General features: G+C 35.7%; 2 protein-coding genes across 2 annotated transcripts in view; both read right to left on the bottom strand.

Annotated features, from left to right (window-relative positions):
• Nucleotides 1–2,184: 2,184 nt before the first annotated feature.
• Nucleotides 2,185–4,228, bottom strand: LOC106690976 (phosphoenolpyruvate carboxykinase [GTP]). The gene has a single exon (XM_014436601.2). The coding sequence runs from the start codon at nucleotides 4,114–4,116 to the stop codon at nucleotides 2,209–2,211; it is 1,908 nt and encodes a 635-aa protein (XP_014292087.1). The 5' UTR covers nucleotides 4,117–4,228; the 3' UTR covers nucleotides 2,185–2,208.
• Nucleotides 4,229–10,397: 6,169 nt separating this feature from the next.
• LOC106690972 (odorant receptor 85c-like) overlaps nucleotides 10,398–15,286 on the bottom strand; it is a 7,855-nt gene continuing 2,966 nt past the window's right edge. Inside the window, exons 3-7 of the mRNA XM_014436596.1 lie at nucleotides 13,798–13,996; nucleotides 11,745–11,844; nucleotides 11,531–11,635; nucleotides 11,294–11,449; nucleotides 10,398–10,466 (exon numbers count right to left, since the gene is read on the bottom strand). Of these exons, the coding sequence (XP_014292082.1) occupies nucleotides 10,398–10,466; nucleotides 11,294–11,449; nucleotides 11,531–11,635; nucleotides 11,745–11,844; nucleotides 13,798–13,996 (629 nt within the window). The remainder of the gene's footprint in view (nucleotides 10,467–11,293; nucleotides 11,450–11,530; nucleotides 11,636–11,744; nucleotides 11,845–13,797; nucleotides 13,997–15,286) is intronic.

Genomic DNA, 15,286 nt, shown 5'->3' with positions numbered 1-15,286 from the left:
TTTGTTAGCGATGAGTTGGGCCGCTGCGGCGGCCTGGTCCATGGCCTTGTCTGCATTGTCTGTATATGGCTGGCTATATCATCAGCATAGCAGATATTTGAGCATCGTCAAATTTAGTCCCGACTATGTGGGCAGTGTATATGTTGAATAGAACTGGCGCAAGGACTGAACCCTGAGGGGCTTGGAAGTGGAGATTTCAGTTTTGACCCGGACTGAGAAAGTCCGGTCACTGATGTAGGACCCAATAATGTCGACCAGTTGGTCCGGGAATTGGTGAAGCCTGAGTTGTTGGATTAGTGTTGATTGGATACAGAATCAAATGCCTATGTGCAGTCTAGTGAGATCATGGCTGTGACAAGGTTCCTATTCAGGTTGTTTGCTGCATCGCTTTGCAGCTTGGCCACATTGTGGTAGCAGCTCACACCACGCGAGAACCCGGTTTGTTCTGGGAGGATGACGTCGAATCCAATGGCGGTCTTGAATGAACGGGTATTTTATCCGATCCTATGTATATCCAAATCCGCGGACTATATGGCGATTTTTCCATTGGTCAGATTGTCAAATTTCAGACTTGATTTTGTATTTAAAATCCACCTGGAGTGTAGATATAACGCCAGACCAGCAAATAAGTGGACATGGTGTTCTCCCAACAGTTCAAATCACGAAACAAATATATTTTATTCTGGTAAGGAGAAATCTTTTTTGAAGAGAATATCAGGATACAGCAATTTGAATTTTGACTCAGATAATAGATTCATAATAAGGCAAATGAGGATACCTTCAAGACGTTTCTATATAAAGAAAAAATACCAGAACTAAACAAAGGACAGGCGAGCCAATTTATAGAAACCTTCAAAAATCGATTAGAAATTAAAGACATTAGTACAGAGAAAACAATTCAGGAACACTATGACCGACTAGAAGTTATTATTAAGAAATCTTCAAAAACAACACAGATGGATTTAGAACCAACAAAGAAGCGAAACAACTATAAACTTTCTGTTTAAGTAAGGCGCCCCCTAACTTCTGAACAGAAATTCATGATGCCATCTAGTGGCAAAGATAAGCCTCGGCAGGCATTCCCAAAACAAAGGGGTAAGAACCAATAGAGAAGCCATCTTGACCTGGACAGGAGAAGAAGAGGACAGAACTCTTCAAGGTCTCTTCTGATAATAATGAAGAGGGAGTAAAACCTTACACTCAGGCGAGAGAGGCGGCGGCGGCAGAAGGATGAGGAGGATAAACCGAGAGGGAATCCTTGTTTCATCTTCATATTCACATCAGAACCAACCTTCAAGCTCAAAGAATATCAAACAAGTAAAATGTAATCTTTAAATCAATTAGTGTAGTGAAACCAAAATTATCACTAACAAACTAACCATATTGTAACTATTTTGTTCAACCGTACAACAAATTGTGTCAGAAAACTTATAAAGAGAGAATAGAGGCATTTTATTTTAAAAGCCTATGAAATCAATTTATTATAAATACAGTCTACTTCATCATTACAAGTAGTTCTTTATTCAAACCAGCCGTATCAGCACATAATAATTAATGTGGGTAATATCCCCCAATTTTTACTCCGGGGGATATCTAAATTAAACACTTTCTGACACTACAACTAAAATAATCAATAAAAGGAAGGGATTAAATAGAATTCAAAATATGTCTCCAAAAGATATGATTAAGCACTGCGAATTAATAAAACTGATAAGAAGGAGGATTAGCTGTGAACTAAAAGAATATTAAGCTTAGAAAAGTAGAGAATTTTTGCGTTTGATCTTCTGAATCTAGAAGACGCATAATCAAGGAGTTACCGGACCTATGAGAAAAATGGATTCTAAAACTTAGAACTGATTCAGGAAAAAAAACTAACATTAAAAATATCGTTAAATGAATTTTTGAATCGGTAAACGATCACAACCCTCCCAATATAAGGTATTAAACACCAATCTATATGATACTATTAAATATAATAAATTTGTATTCCACAGGACGAAATAAAAACAAGTACTGCACTGACGCTATGAACACTCAATAAAACTCACTTAAAACATTTCCGTGAAACAAAAAAATTATTATTAATGCAATGAACCTGTAACAGCATAGTGCTTTGTTCTAAAACCCGCAGACTCGTGATATTTGTTTAGTGCTGAAGTAATGAATAGAAAAACAATACACTAATCCTTTTTAATTGGAACTTTATTGTTAATGAGATTCCTCTATCCTCTTTTTCAATTCTTCTAGTTCTGTCTTCAACCGAGGAGGAAAATCTTCAGGCATCTGTTCATCGAAGTATGTACTACAATCTCCAACCTCTTTTTTCCAAAAATCTATGGGCACATCTAGTGCTTCTTTAAGATTGACATCACTCAATCCGTCAGTATTGATAGATTCCACTTTAGGAATCCACCCAATAGGTGTTTTAGTGGCAATTGAATCATCTTCGCTGGAAACTCTTTGCAACACCCAGTCGAGGACCCGGATATTATCTCCATACCCAGGCCACAGCCATTTTCCGTCCTTACTTTTTCGAAACCAGTTAACATGGAATATCTTCGGTAATTTAATGCCACTATGTAACTTTGGCATGTCGAGCCAATGCTGCAGGTAATGACCGAAATTATAACCAAAAAAAGGCCTCATTGCGAATGGATCGTGCATCACATTCGAACCTTTGTGTTCGGCAGCCGCAGTAGCCTGTGAACTCATCATAGCTCCTATAAGAACTCCATGCTCCCATGAAAAACTCTGATAGATCAAGGGCACTCCTTCTGGCCTCCTTCCACCAAACAACATTGCAGATATAGGAACACCCTCTGGAGATTCCCACTTCGGATCTATGATTGGAAGATTACGAGCAGGAGTACAAAACCTTGAGTTAGGATGTGCAGCGGGTTTCTTGCGATCCCATGGTTTCCCAAGCCAGTCTATAATTTGTATATTGGGAGGCAATTCTTCCATTCCCTCCCACCATGTTCCACCATCACTAGTTAGTGCAGTATTGGTGAACATAGTATCTTTGAATACCATAGCCATTGCATTTGGATTACTCTGCCAAGAGGTGCCAGGTGCAACACCGAACATTCCGTTTTCGGGATTGATTGCATGAAACATCTTTGTTTGTGGATTAAATTTTATCCATGCAATATCATCGCCTACAGTCTCTATCTTATAACCTGGCACCGTAGGAGTAAGCATAGCCAGATTAGTCTTCCCACAAGCTGAGGGAAACGCTGCACAAATATACTTCTTTTTCCCTTTTGGTGGTGTAATTCCCATAATTAACATGTGCTCTGCCAGCCATCCTTCCTTCTTACCTATTGTAGAACCGATCCTTAAAGCAAAACACTTTTTCCCTAACAGGGAATTCCCACCATAACCACTTCCAAAGCTTACAATAAGCCTTTCATCAGGTTTATGGAGTATGAGGGTATTATCTGGATTACAAGGCCATGGGTTGGATCTTGTACTTGATGGATCTTCTGGTACTCCAACGGAATGTGTAGCTCGAACAATTTCATCCTGGTTTTTCTCATTCATAAGTTTGCTTACTTCGACACCCATCCTTGTCATTACTCCCGCAGCCGCCGCGACATATGTCGAGTCAGTTATCTGTACTCCCATCTTTGATAATGGACCTCCTGGAGGTCCCATAGAGAAAGGTATCACGAACATAATTCTTCCCCTCATACAGCCTTTGAACTTTGTCTTTACATGATTTTCCATGTCTTCAGGAGACATCCAATTTCCGAGTTTACCTTTCACTCCTTTAGCTGGTTCTGGAATCGTGTCTCTCTTATTAGCAGTAGTTATGAATGTTTTAGATTCCACCCGAGCAACGTCCCTTGGATCTGTCCTCGCAAGATAACAGTTTATATACTTAGGTAAGGGTACGATCGTGCCATCAAAGAGCATCTTTTCAATGAACATTTTCATTTCCTTCTGTGAACCATCACAGACATGAATCTCTTTAGGAGTAGCATGCTCTGCCGTACTTCGGACATATTTACGCATCTTCTCTGGTAGCGATTTGACACTAAGTCCTCTTTTAAGGGTTATAAATTTCACCTTTCTTAAATGGAGGAATTGTAATAAAAGGTCCTGGTATTGCATAGCTATAGCAAAATGACCAAATTTAGTCAAAAGTCAATCTTTCATGCAAGTACTTCATATAAATAAATAGTAATCCTAAGTATAGGCTAAAACACATGTTATTCAAAACATCACGTTTATATCTACTTTTTATTTTCTTCATGATATCATACCCAATCATCTATTAGAAAAAAATTAAAGAGAAAAGATAACCGAAAATCCAAGTCTTATCCATGAGATCTTATCCAGTAACTCTGATAAACATAAAACGTATTTTAACATTTGTAATGAAACAGTATTATTATAAAATATATTGTAATTAGGTATTATTAGTTAATTGCGTCATCCATGTGTCCGTTGCGTAATACATATCTCAATCATCACTTTGACAACGGCACGATTTTTGACAAAATTTCGGTACACATGAATGAGAAAATGATAGAGGTCAGATTGTTGCTTTGAGGTTAAATTTTACTGGGTGGTGAGGTCGGTAGTAGAACAAATCTTTTCGTACCAGTTTCAGTGTAAATTAGTTATTTCTATATAAAAAAAAACTTTCTCTATATACATTTTTTCTGAAGTATTCATACTCGATTTTTAAAATCATATATCACACGATTTTTAATATTAAAGTTGCCAATGTATAAATCGAACACAATTGTATTAGGCTATAAATATCATAATATTGTACTAAGTGTAAGGGGCTAATAGTTTTTAAATGGCAAAATAATAGGGATGGTAAGAAAGGCTGAACAAAATTTTTAGAACTGAAATATTTGCTCAATAACAACTTACTTTATTATCCTAAAACAATAATTTCAATCAAATTAAAAGTCTTTTACAACACAGTAGTAACTTAAAGTTTATCCAGTCATTTAAACGCACAAAAACAAATAAAACACCTTCCACAAACTAGAACAAATTTCCACATGTCGATCCACAACACCACTACACGAAAAAGTAACCTTCTCGCCATCTCTCTCTTCTCAGTGTTGTCCATACAGTATTATTGCCACCTCTTTTTTTTTTCTTTTTTTCGTACTCTCCATTAAAAGAAAAAAAAGGAAACTAGATAAATGGAAAATGTTTAGGTTGAGGTTATGAATCCTTTTACTACCAGGGGTATTTTAAGGTATTAATCCTATTGTGCACTGAATGTGTAAAGTCGAATGCGCCAAGTGCGTATTGATACAATGGTGAGCGGGGAGGGTCCGCTTTAATTGCCACCTCACACTGAACTTGATATTATATAGTCCCCTCCCCTTTTTTAACTTCTATATCTTATACACAAGTTACGGTGTGTTAGAAATAATCCTTTCTTGTAAACCAGGAAGATGGCATACTCTACTCTGCTTCAGAGCGAGTTGGTCCCGGTTACGTTGAAACATATAGGAACTATTACACTCTAAACTAGAACAGGAGATCATCTCCTCTGTAACGCCTCTCATCTGTCAGTTTATCATAAGGTACGATTTTTTCCTTCATTTTTCCTGGAAGTTTGTCCCATCCATTGTACTTTTTCTAAGTTTTAAACATCTCACTGGCTGTGAACGATGAAAAAATCGATATCTAATGGTGTCAACAATTGTGAAATGAAAAAGCAAATGTCTTTCCTGGTATGTATCCAACTTCGTCCAGAAAGTGGACTAAGGAAGGCCTCGGGTTTTGATATTGACGCAGTGTTCATCTCGATGTATGTGATCTGATTAATGAAATAGTAATTAAACGATTATCGTGCTTGAAAAATATATTACATAACCTAAATGTAAAATAAAAAATTATTGGCCCATATTCAGAACATTTTTCAGAGCCTAGACTTCCCCCAGAATTGCCCAGAAATAACATTGCATATCTATGATAGTCGTGATCAATAAAAATATCAATAAAACTACGAGTGGCATCAGGAATGTGAACATCATTCAGTTTATTGTTACCTTGTTTCAAAATATTGCTTGAGTTGTATCTATGAAATACTTGGTAACTCTAATAGTACCACAAAGTAAAAAATAGAATGCAGTATTAATGTTGGAATGTATTTTTCACCTTCCTTATATGGTGTGAGCGCAATTAACTGTGGTGCTTCCACGTTCGAGAAAAACATTCTATAATTATCTTCAAGGTATAAACTTATATAGCCAAGTAATAAGTTAGTTTCCGTTTTAATCACTGAAAACATTGTGTCTGTGCAGATAGTTAGATGCATCATTTCCTTTACGAAAGGAGGAGAAAATTCAAAATATTGCTGGTTCGAAACTTGTTCAGTGCTCAGAGGTGCGTTCTGATCCACCCTCTCCTGCCCTGCCCTGTCCCGATCCTCCACGGCTACAGAACACTCCTCCTTCGACGTATCGGGTTCGGTGCCTAAGACCCTGGGTCTTCGGCCTCTTCGCTGGGATGTTCCTCTCGGTTTGTTGATACATATCTCTGGGGTGATCGCATATGATGCATGGCTGGCCTCCTCTGGACTCGTTCTCCCGCTGGGAAGTACATATAGAACGCCTCACTATCCTGTGTAGTACAACTCCTCACGTCCTCCTGGACGTCATCGCACTCAAAATTCCCTTCCGTTTCCGTCGAGCTGTCAACTTCATCGTAGTTAACATTCAGTGGTCAAGACTTTGGGCTACCGATATGCATCACATCTTATTTCCTGACGCTCTTTCAATTTTGTAGTACACAGGGCTTAACCTCTCATTGACTCGAAAGGTCTGTCGGGGTTGTCTGGTCTTAGGCGATTTCTCCAGCCTGATATCCACTTTACAGAAGGCCCTCGACAAGGCGTATTCAATAATAAATTAAAAACGGCTGTGCCAGAGGATGAGCCCTGACGCAGGTAGAGGAGGTCTAGGTGAGAGAGTCTGAGGTAGAGTAACAGTTCTAGTTGCCGAGATGAAGCGGACGGACTAGAACTGTCAAGATAGGAGCCAGCTTACAAGTTGCCGAGATGAAGCGGACGGATTAGAGCCGGGGAGAGATGGGAAATTACACTGGTTGCCGAGATGAAACGGACGGACTAAGTTTGCTGGAGAGAAGGAGAGGAGATAGGCCGTCATGTTTGGTATCCGTACAGAAAACAACTCTTGTAAGAATCGATTGGCAATGAACTTCTCTATCTCAAGTAGAGTGTACGCCACCAGTGCTATGATTAGGCCCAGGAAGGAGGTGGATCAAAGACTAAACTCGAGAAGGATATTGACAGCCTAGTAAATTTGGGAGTTATTAGGTCCATTGAAGAATCCACTGACTGGGTCCATGATATAGTAATAGTTGCAAAAAAAATATGGATCTATTAGGCTCTGATTAAACCCAATCCCATTAAAAAATACATCAAGCGAGAACATTATTCTATGCCGACCCAGGAGGAACTGATTGCAAACTTAACTGGTAAAAAATGGTTTACTGTACTTGACATGAAGGAAGGTTTTCATCAGTTCCCGTTAGATGAAAACTCTAGTAAGCTATGCACTATGAACAAACCTTTTGGCCGCTATCGTTTTCTAAGGGTATCTTATGGTTTATCCACCATTCCTGAAATATTACAATGGGAAAATACTAAAATGTTTGGTGATATTGTAGGAGTGCAAATCATGTTTGCTGACATTATAGTCTCAGGCAGAACAGAACTTGAGCATGCTAAAAGTCTAGAGGCTGTCATAAACAGTGGTAATGTAATATAGTGTATTAGATAATTAGATCTTTGGATAACCTTTTGATTAGACATTCATGTGTTATCTTGTTAGTTACTAACTTGTTTTTGAATAAAGAGGATGCTCTACTAAGTATTGTGAAGTTTACTTTCTAAATTTAATTAATAATTAACATGAATAACACAGTAACATGTCATTACCAAGTTCTGCTGGAATAAGGAAGATCAACTAAAAGGCATATCAATCAACTGAGACCTACACTGGTTCCCAAACCTCAAAAGCAAGAGACATTTGGTCCATGCCAGTCATTTGGCTTTCTAAGGAGTCTAGCTCCAAGGTTCAAGTATACACCAATAAGTCCAGCTCGAGAGTCTAAGAGTCCAGATGCGATAATCCCGCCAGAACCTGATTCAGAAAAGCTTCAGGAAAGCTAGTGACTTACCTGAACCAGAACAACACCATCAACGAGTACGTCGGCGACCTACTCGCTACAAGAATTTTGTGATGAAATGAAGGATAAGGGGCAGGAGTCAATGATTGGGTGAAGTGTGTTGTATGTAAGGTGTCCGGAAATGCATTGTAGTCTTAATATAAGTGAGGGAAGAACTGTGGAAACACTGAGTGCCTGATAACCTCCCAAATCCAGTTAGTGTAAATATTGTAATAAAACGAAATAAGTGTTGCATTCTAATGGTTCTTATTAATTTTCCAGTTATTAGCAAGATCATTTTTAATAAATAAACCCGCGCCTTCTTCAAACTTTTCAGGATTTGATGTTGAGGAAAATCGTACGCACAACATCGTGGAGGAGGAAGAGTCCACCGGAGCTGCATCAATTGTTCGAGTTGCCCAGTGTACCAGAGTTCATTAACCGACAACACATCAAATTTTTCGATTCACTTCAGTACTGTACGAATCCGTTATTCAACACATTAACACCTGCCCCCCTCCGGTGCGTTGGCAACACACTACGTAAGATCACGTAGTATTAGGATTATGTTTTTATTAGATTTAAGTTTGTTAAATCCAGAAATAATGTGCCCCAACACATTATACACTTTTATAAATACTGACAACAAAAATAATACACTCCAAAGGTCTCCTTAGAATGTAGATGTTCTACAGTAAAAGGAGAAAGTTCATTGTTTATAATTACGCCATTAAAATTTTGTAGGGGTTTTGGAAAAAAATAAAATAAATAAATAAACTCGATGACAATGCAGTATTATGATCCACCGTTGAAGATGGTCTCACGAAGGAATAGCTCTGTAGAACATTGGTATGCCACATATTTGTTCATTGTTTTTGGTATTTGGTAGCTTGTGGGGTCGATGAAAGTTTTTTTAAACCCTAATTTTATCGAAACATGTGGTTCGAGGAGGTTGATATGTATCACCCCCGTATATGAATAATAATATTTTATTTATTCTGGGATTGATCCCTTAGAATAATATACAGGCATCAATATCAGACTTTAGAGCCTTAGAGTAAAATACAAAAAAAAAAAATGAAATTATGAAACGTCATAAAATATAATAAAGTAATGAATTTTTTTTTTTATAATTTATTTATTGATATTTTCAACTCTATACACATATATACAACAAGTAAATTTGATGTAGGTGACATAGTGACAGGATAAAAACATGTGGAGAATCTACCCACTGATAGAACTCCAATAACATTTCCAGAGGAGAAGATCTCGAAGAGAGATGTGATTGTAATATTTTACAATATTATCTACAGCTCTTGACTGTTATAAGAAAGAAGCTGGAAAATATTGAGGGCGGAATAAAGGATAGCTAACTCAGAGTAAACCAGGGTTATATCCGTATCTTGTGACATCCCTGAGACAAATTGTATTGATCAGATTTAACATCAACACTGGACAACTATAGATAAATTGGGTTATACTAGGAAGGAAACCAAGAATTGACGAGCTTTGAATTGTAGTAGATTGAATAGACGATGGAATTGCTTTAGGGTAGCTACGGTTTTCCGGAAGATGTGAGAGATGTGTGGCTTCCAGGAAAGAGTTGTAGTCAAAATTAATTACAAGTTTTTTTTACTGATGTGTGGAATGGATAAGGCCAGTGTTCGAAGTTCGTTTAGGTTGTCCAGGGATAGATATGAAGACATTAGGTGATCCGAATTTCTTTGGTATTCTCAGAGTTTAGCTTAGGTTTATTGTGGGATGTCTAGGCACTTATTCTATTTATATCTTCTTGTAATTTCAGTATGGCATCAGAGGAGTCCCTGCATCGAAGGAGAGACAAATTAGCTGTTTCTGGGAAAGTTCGAGGATTCCGCTGTCGTTTATATAGATGAAAAAAAAGAAACTAGAAAATGTATTTATAAAATCATAGATGTATTTTAAAAAATATCTTAGGAAATACCGTTAATACTGAATGAGTGCTAGCAACGAAAAAAAATCTTTTGTTTGTTAAATAATTTGTTTAAAAAGTTTTTCCATTGGTAATTGTTTTTTTGCACATTGATATATTCTTGGGGCCAATTTAAACAAGAAATAAATAGAACTATGTCTTTGTTTATCTCTTCTGTTGCTACAATATTTAAGCTATTATAATTTTATGTTCATTTATATATTTATACACATGCATTTCTAAAATAAATAAAATATCTTTACTCCAATATTCAATAACTATCAATTATGTCAGCCATTGTGTGTAGAAATAGAAAGTAGGAGTATCCTTGCTGCACTACCTGAAAGCATGAGAAACATTTTAAACCAAAAAAATTCTTTGAACAAAGTTGTTCTAGTATTGAATTTCCCATTAGAATCCGTCATCGTAATTTGACTTCACTTAATTATTTCAATAAAGTTACTTTAGAGTAAGCAATTTTGAAAATTCGGTATTTAAGGTCTATCAGATTATTTAAAGAGTTATAAAGCCTACATGATATTAAGAAGTATTTAATTTTAAATTGATTTATCGAGCTCAATCATACTCGTCAGAGCAGTTTTTAGAAAATTCTTTTTAAAAAACAACGTAAAATTCGAGATATAAAGTGGTTCTTCCGGTCGGTCTATTTTCGTAAAAAGTGCATATGCTCAAAACCTCAAATGCTCAATTTCAGTTTCTGACAACGTTTCGTTTTTGAGATAGACTGTTCGCATACATTCGCACATACACCATTTTGCGAGGCTTTGTTTTTAGGTTCAGGAGATCTCATAAGGTATATTTTCGTTGAAAAACTATACATTTCATATAGGGGTAGGTTATATAGAATAATTGAGATAAAAATAATTTAAGAAAATTATTGAAATGAAAATAAAAAAAAAATAATGAGCACGTATTTATGTTACTCGTCTATATTTCATGATTTTCCTTGTATATTATTTCTATATACATTTTATTTTTTTCATTGTTCATACGTTGTTATGCAGACTTTTAAATAAATTTTTAGTAAGGGCTACGTTGTATATTACACAATTATTGCATTTCTTATTTTTGCAAAAACCTAATTTATTATACTTTATTCCCACCATTATTGATCGGATATTCTTATATGCTTTTTATCATACGTACCGCTAACAAATTAACATTATTTGCAAAAGCAACTCCGTAAGCATTTATTGATAGCTGTTTCCTTGAACATTCCATAATAATAGTGAGTTCCCTTCGGGTCTGAACCGGTGCTAGATACCATTCGTTGTCATAGCAGACATGATCCATATTTTCCATCTGAAGAAGAGAATACATTACTGATTTAAATCATATTAATTAATCAAGTAATATATTTTCCAATAAAACTAATTTACAAACTTCTGTTGCTAAAAGTTGGCCAGAGCCGAAGAACATGTACACTTGCCCACAGACGCATAAACTCATAGGCAAGACGCTTGTTAGAATGTAACGAACGTCACCAATCTACAACAATACGAATCAATAAATCTACTACAACAATTATAAATAGAACTAGAAATAGATACAAATCGCGAAAATGTTACTGATTAAAATTTTTAATAATTTGTTATACCTTAGTTATCACAAATGCATTAATACAAATCAAAGGTGCCAGCGAAATCACTTGGAACATAAACATTAAGGAGAATGCATTATTTATCAGGTAGACACTCCTGGAAAAGAATTAATATGAATTATATATTTTTTAGATTCCACTTCAACCAAGAGATTTTTATTTTTTAATTATTAAGTTAATTCATTATATTTACTCTCTCTTTTCTTAGGGATGGTCCGTATAATTTGATATACATATTTGATTATTTTTAAGTATTAATAAAGATATTGTGATTGAAAAACTACTTATTTTAAAATATTTTACTTTACTTTATATATAATATTTTCACTTTTTTTTTTTTGTTTTGTTTTTTAGATTGGTGGTTTAAATAAAATGATTTGTATCCATTTAACGTTTCGGCCTCTCAAGGAAAATCTTAAATATAAATTTACACCTAACGTACAATAATTAAAAACGTTTTGCAGGCTATTCAGCACAGGTCGTAAAAATCTGTAAATCGTATCTTATATCTCTTATTAAGTCTGATCATGAACGTATCTTTCAGTCAAGTCAACCTGTTTTGTCACTTCTCCGTTAAATTTTAAAACTTTTAATTCCAGATTAACTTAAAGCTGAAGTGTGATAAGAGAGCGATCATAGTGTTAAGTTAATCTGTAATTAAAAGTTTTAAAATTAATTGGAAAAATTGGGTGATTTCACTGAAATTAATGACCAGGGAAGAATAACCAGCAAAAAGTTTTTAATTGTTGGATGGAAGATGTAAATTTATATTTAAGATTTTTTTTGAAAGACCGAAACTTTAGACATACAAAGAAATGATAAAGAGTGTTTTGAGACTTAACTTGGATACAAATTATATTGTTAAAACAATTTTACTTTAATTTTTAGAGACACTCCAGGAGAAAAATATTATCCCAGTCAAATTTCACATCTAATCAGACATTAAAAAACTAAATCTGCTTTACAAACTTTATTATGCCATTGCATGATGCGAAAACACGGATTTGTGAGCAGTGGTTACAATGGTGAGGGGAAGTATGGATTTAGTGAAAACCGTATGTCAGTTTTTGGATGTCTCAAATTTTGGTTTGGACAAATGAGACATATACAAAAATAAAGTACTTTGAATTACAGCGCCGTTAATAGCTGTGCGAGTTAAAGGACTTACTTCGGCTAGGTCGTGACTGCAGCGATCTGGGGATCGACTTTAATTTTGTTTGGCGATCCTACAAAATGAAAACTTGCCCCCAACATGGTTAGGATAGAGTGATAACCTGTTGATAACGTTGTTGTTTTGAACATAACGTATTTTACATCAAAGATAATAATTTTCGAGATATTAGCAAAAAACTGATGATTATTATCAGAACCGCTGCCCCTCTATTCAAAATGTAACGCACTAATATGTGGGATTTGGGTGTAGGAACTATGCTAGAGTTCCTGAAGAATATAAAACAGATCACAGCTTTATTTTTAATGTTTTGGTTAAGTGTCTGATTTGACTGGATTTATGGCAATGATGAAATTCTTATCCACGTCTTGCATTTATTTCCAGCTCTTAACGAGTGCGAGAACTACAAACTACGGATCCTAGTGTTGTGAAATTACCAAATAGCTGGGCATACACGTACGGATATTTCGGAGCTACCAAATCGGTGGGTTTTCCTGTAGATTTGGTCGGGAAATGTCTAGCTTCTTATTTAGCACATACGTCAAATTCACGTTTTAAATCCTCTTACGGCCAATATCCATTCATGCTTGGATTAAATGTGCAAATTTAAATGAGGGCCACGGGACTAGTTCGTTTGTGCTCGGGACCTTAGAAAGATAGACTACGGGTTTTAGTGTTGTATATAGATAACTGAGTTGTGCTTAACTTCGGTCCCGGCCCTTCGAAATATCCGTCCCAGATACCCCGCTCCAAACCAGTATGGGACTAATGAAGAGACAAGGCTCGAGGTTTTTAAAGAAAAATCGGTGGCTCTTAAATATTCGGCGGTCTACTGCCGACTGGTATAATGTATAATTGATAAATATGATTTAGACATACCTTTGTATTGCATTGTGTAATTCCACCGCTTCTTTTATTATCAGCTTATTTTCTTTAAGATTAGGTCCAATTCTATAATATACATTTTTGAGGTTTTTTATCTGGGGCCTCAGTCTTTCCACAGCTGCCCCCAAAACTGAATCTATCATTAGATGGGTTGTACCCCCTGGTAATGAAGAAACTATTTGCAGAGTAATACCTAAAACAAACAGTATTCTCATAGTCCTCTTTAATATGAAAAATTGAAGCACTAGCTTAGCTAAATATTATAAGAAATTGACAGTAAGGTAACATAATAACATGTCATTATTCAATTATAAGTATACCAATGCGAATAATAAAAAAAAAATGAATAAATAATGTATAAAAAATTATATTTTAAATAAATAAAATTTATGCTCGAATAAATTTATAGGATAACCAAGTATATATGTTTAGGAATCAATATATCAAAATTTTATAAAAACTACGTCTTTTTCAGTTCATTACTTTACGCAATGTGTCTTTATTTCTTCTTAAATTAATTTCTGAATTTTCCCTTATTTTTTATAAAATGTCCCTCAAAGACGATGGTTTTTTAATCGTTTATATGAAAATTAAACATTAGTCTGCGAATGGCTTCTATTTATGGGCCGTTTCTTGGCTGGTGTTTTGAAACAAGGTTTATCGCCCCTCTCTACAGCTTCATCTTCTTTTATAATATTTCTTAAACTGTGTTTCAAGACACCAGTAGCCTGGGAAACTCTTTTGGTAACAGCGAAAACATGAATTGGAACACTCTCATCCTCTGTATTAATGAGTTCATAATTACGTTTTGGGTTTGAGAGTGGACAGTTTTCCCTCTAACAAGTTTAGTTGACTTGGTAAACTTTTAATACTGTGATATTAATGAAAAATAGTTTTGAAAAAACTTAGAGGAATTGTAAAGTTTGTAAAATTGCAGAATTACGTCGGGGAAAGGAAAGGAAGTCCGGTCCACTGAGTACGTCTGTTGCAACAACCACTTCTGACTATCCATTACTGTATGGACCATGCGCCGTATAGGATTTGGAATGGGAAAACCCATACTACGCATGCTCCGTACAGTCAGAAGTGATTGTTGGAACACACCTAAGACAAAAGAGAAGTGGCGGAAAACCGTTTGCCACTGCGCACCTCCTTCCTCTTTACCCCCAGGCAAACTCATTTTAGATGTACTAGTTTCACTAGTCGTTTTTTAGTCTCTTTATGTTTTCAGCCATGAGAGTTGTGGTCATTTGTTCTATTGGCGTGTTTTGAAAAATTGCTGTTGTGTGATGTTAGTCTGTTAAGCAATTCCGTAAATATGTAGTACATATATCCAACCTGGTTTAATAGGAATGTGAATGTGCTCAATGTGTAGTACATATATCCAGCCTGGTTTAGTAGGAATGTGAATGTGCTCAATGTGTAGTACTTATATCCAACCTGGTTTAGTAGGAATTTGAATGTGCTCAATGTGTAGTACATA

Source organism: Halyomorpha halys, unplaced genomic scaffold (genome assembly GCF_000696795.3).
Source record: "Halyomorpha halys isolate HHAL.00 unplaced genomic scaffold, Hhal_1.1 Scaffold2001.1, whole genome shotgun sequence".
In the NCBI taxonomy this organism is placed as follows: domain Eukaryota; kingdom Metazoa; phylum Arthropoda; class Insecta; order Hemiptera; family Pentatomidae; genus Halyomorpha; species Halyomorpha halys.
The sequence above is the reverse complement of the archived record's forward strand: the minus strand, read 5'-3'. Positions and strand labels throughout refer to the sequence as shown.

Bases quoted from the DNA above. Each gene is read 5' to 3' on its own strand.
- LOC106690976 (XM_014436601.2), bottom strand. From the start codon at position 4,116: ATGCAATACCAGGACCTTTTATTACAATTCCTCCATTTAAGAAAGGTG.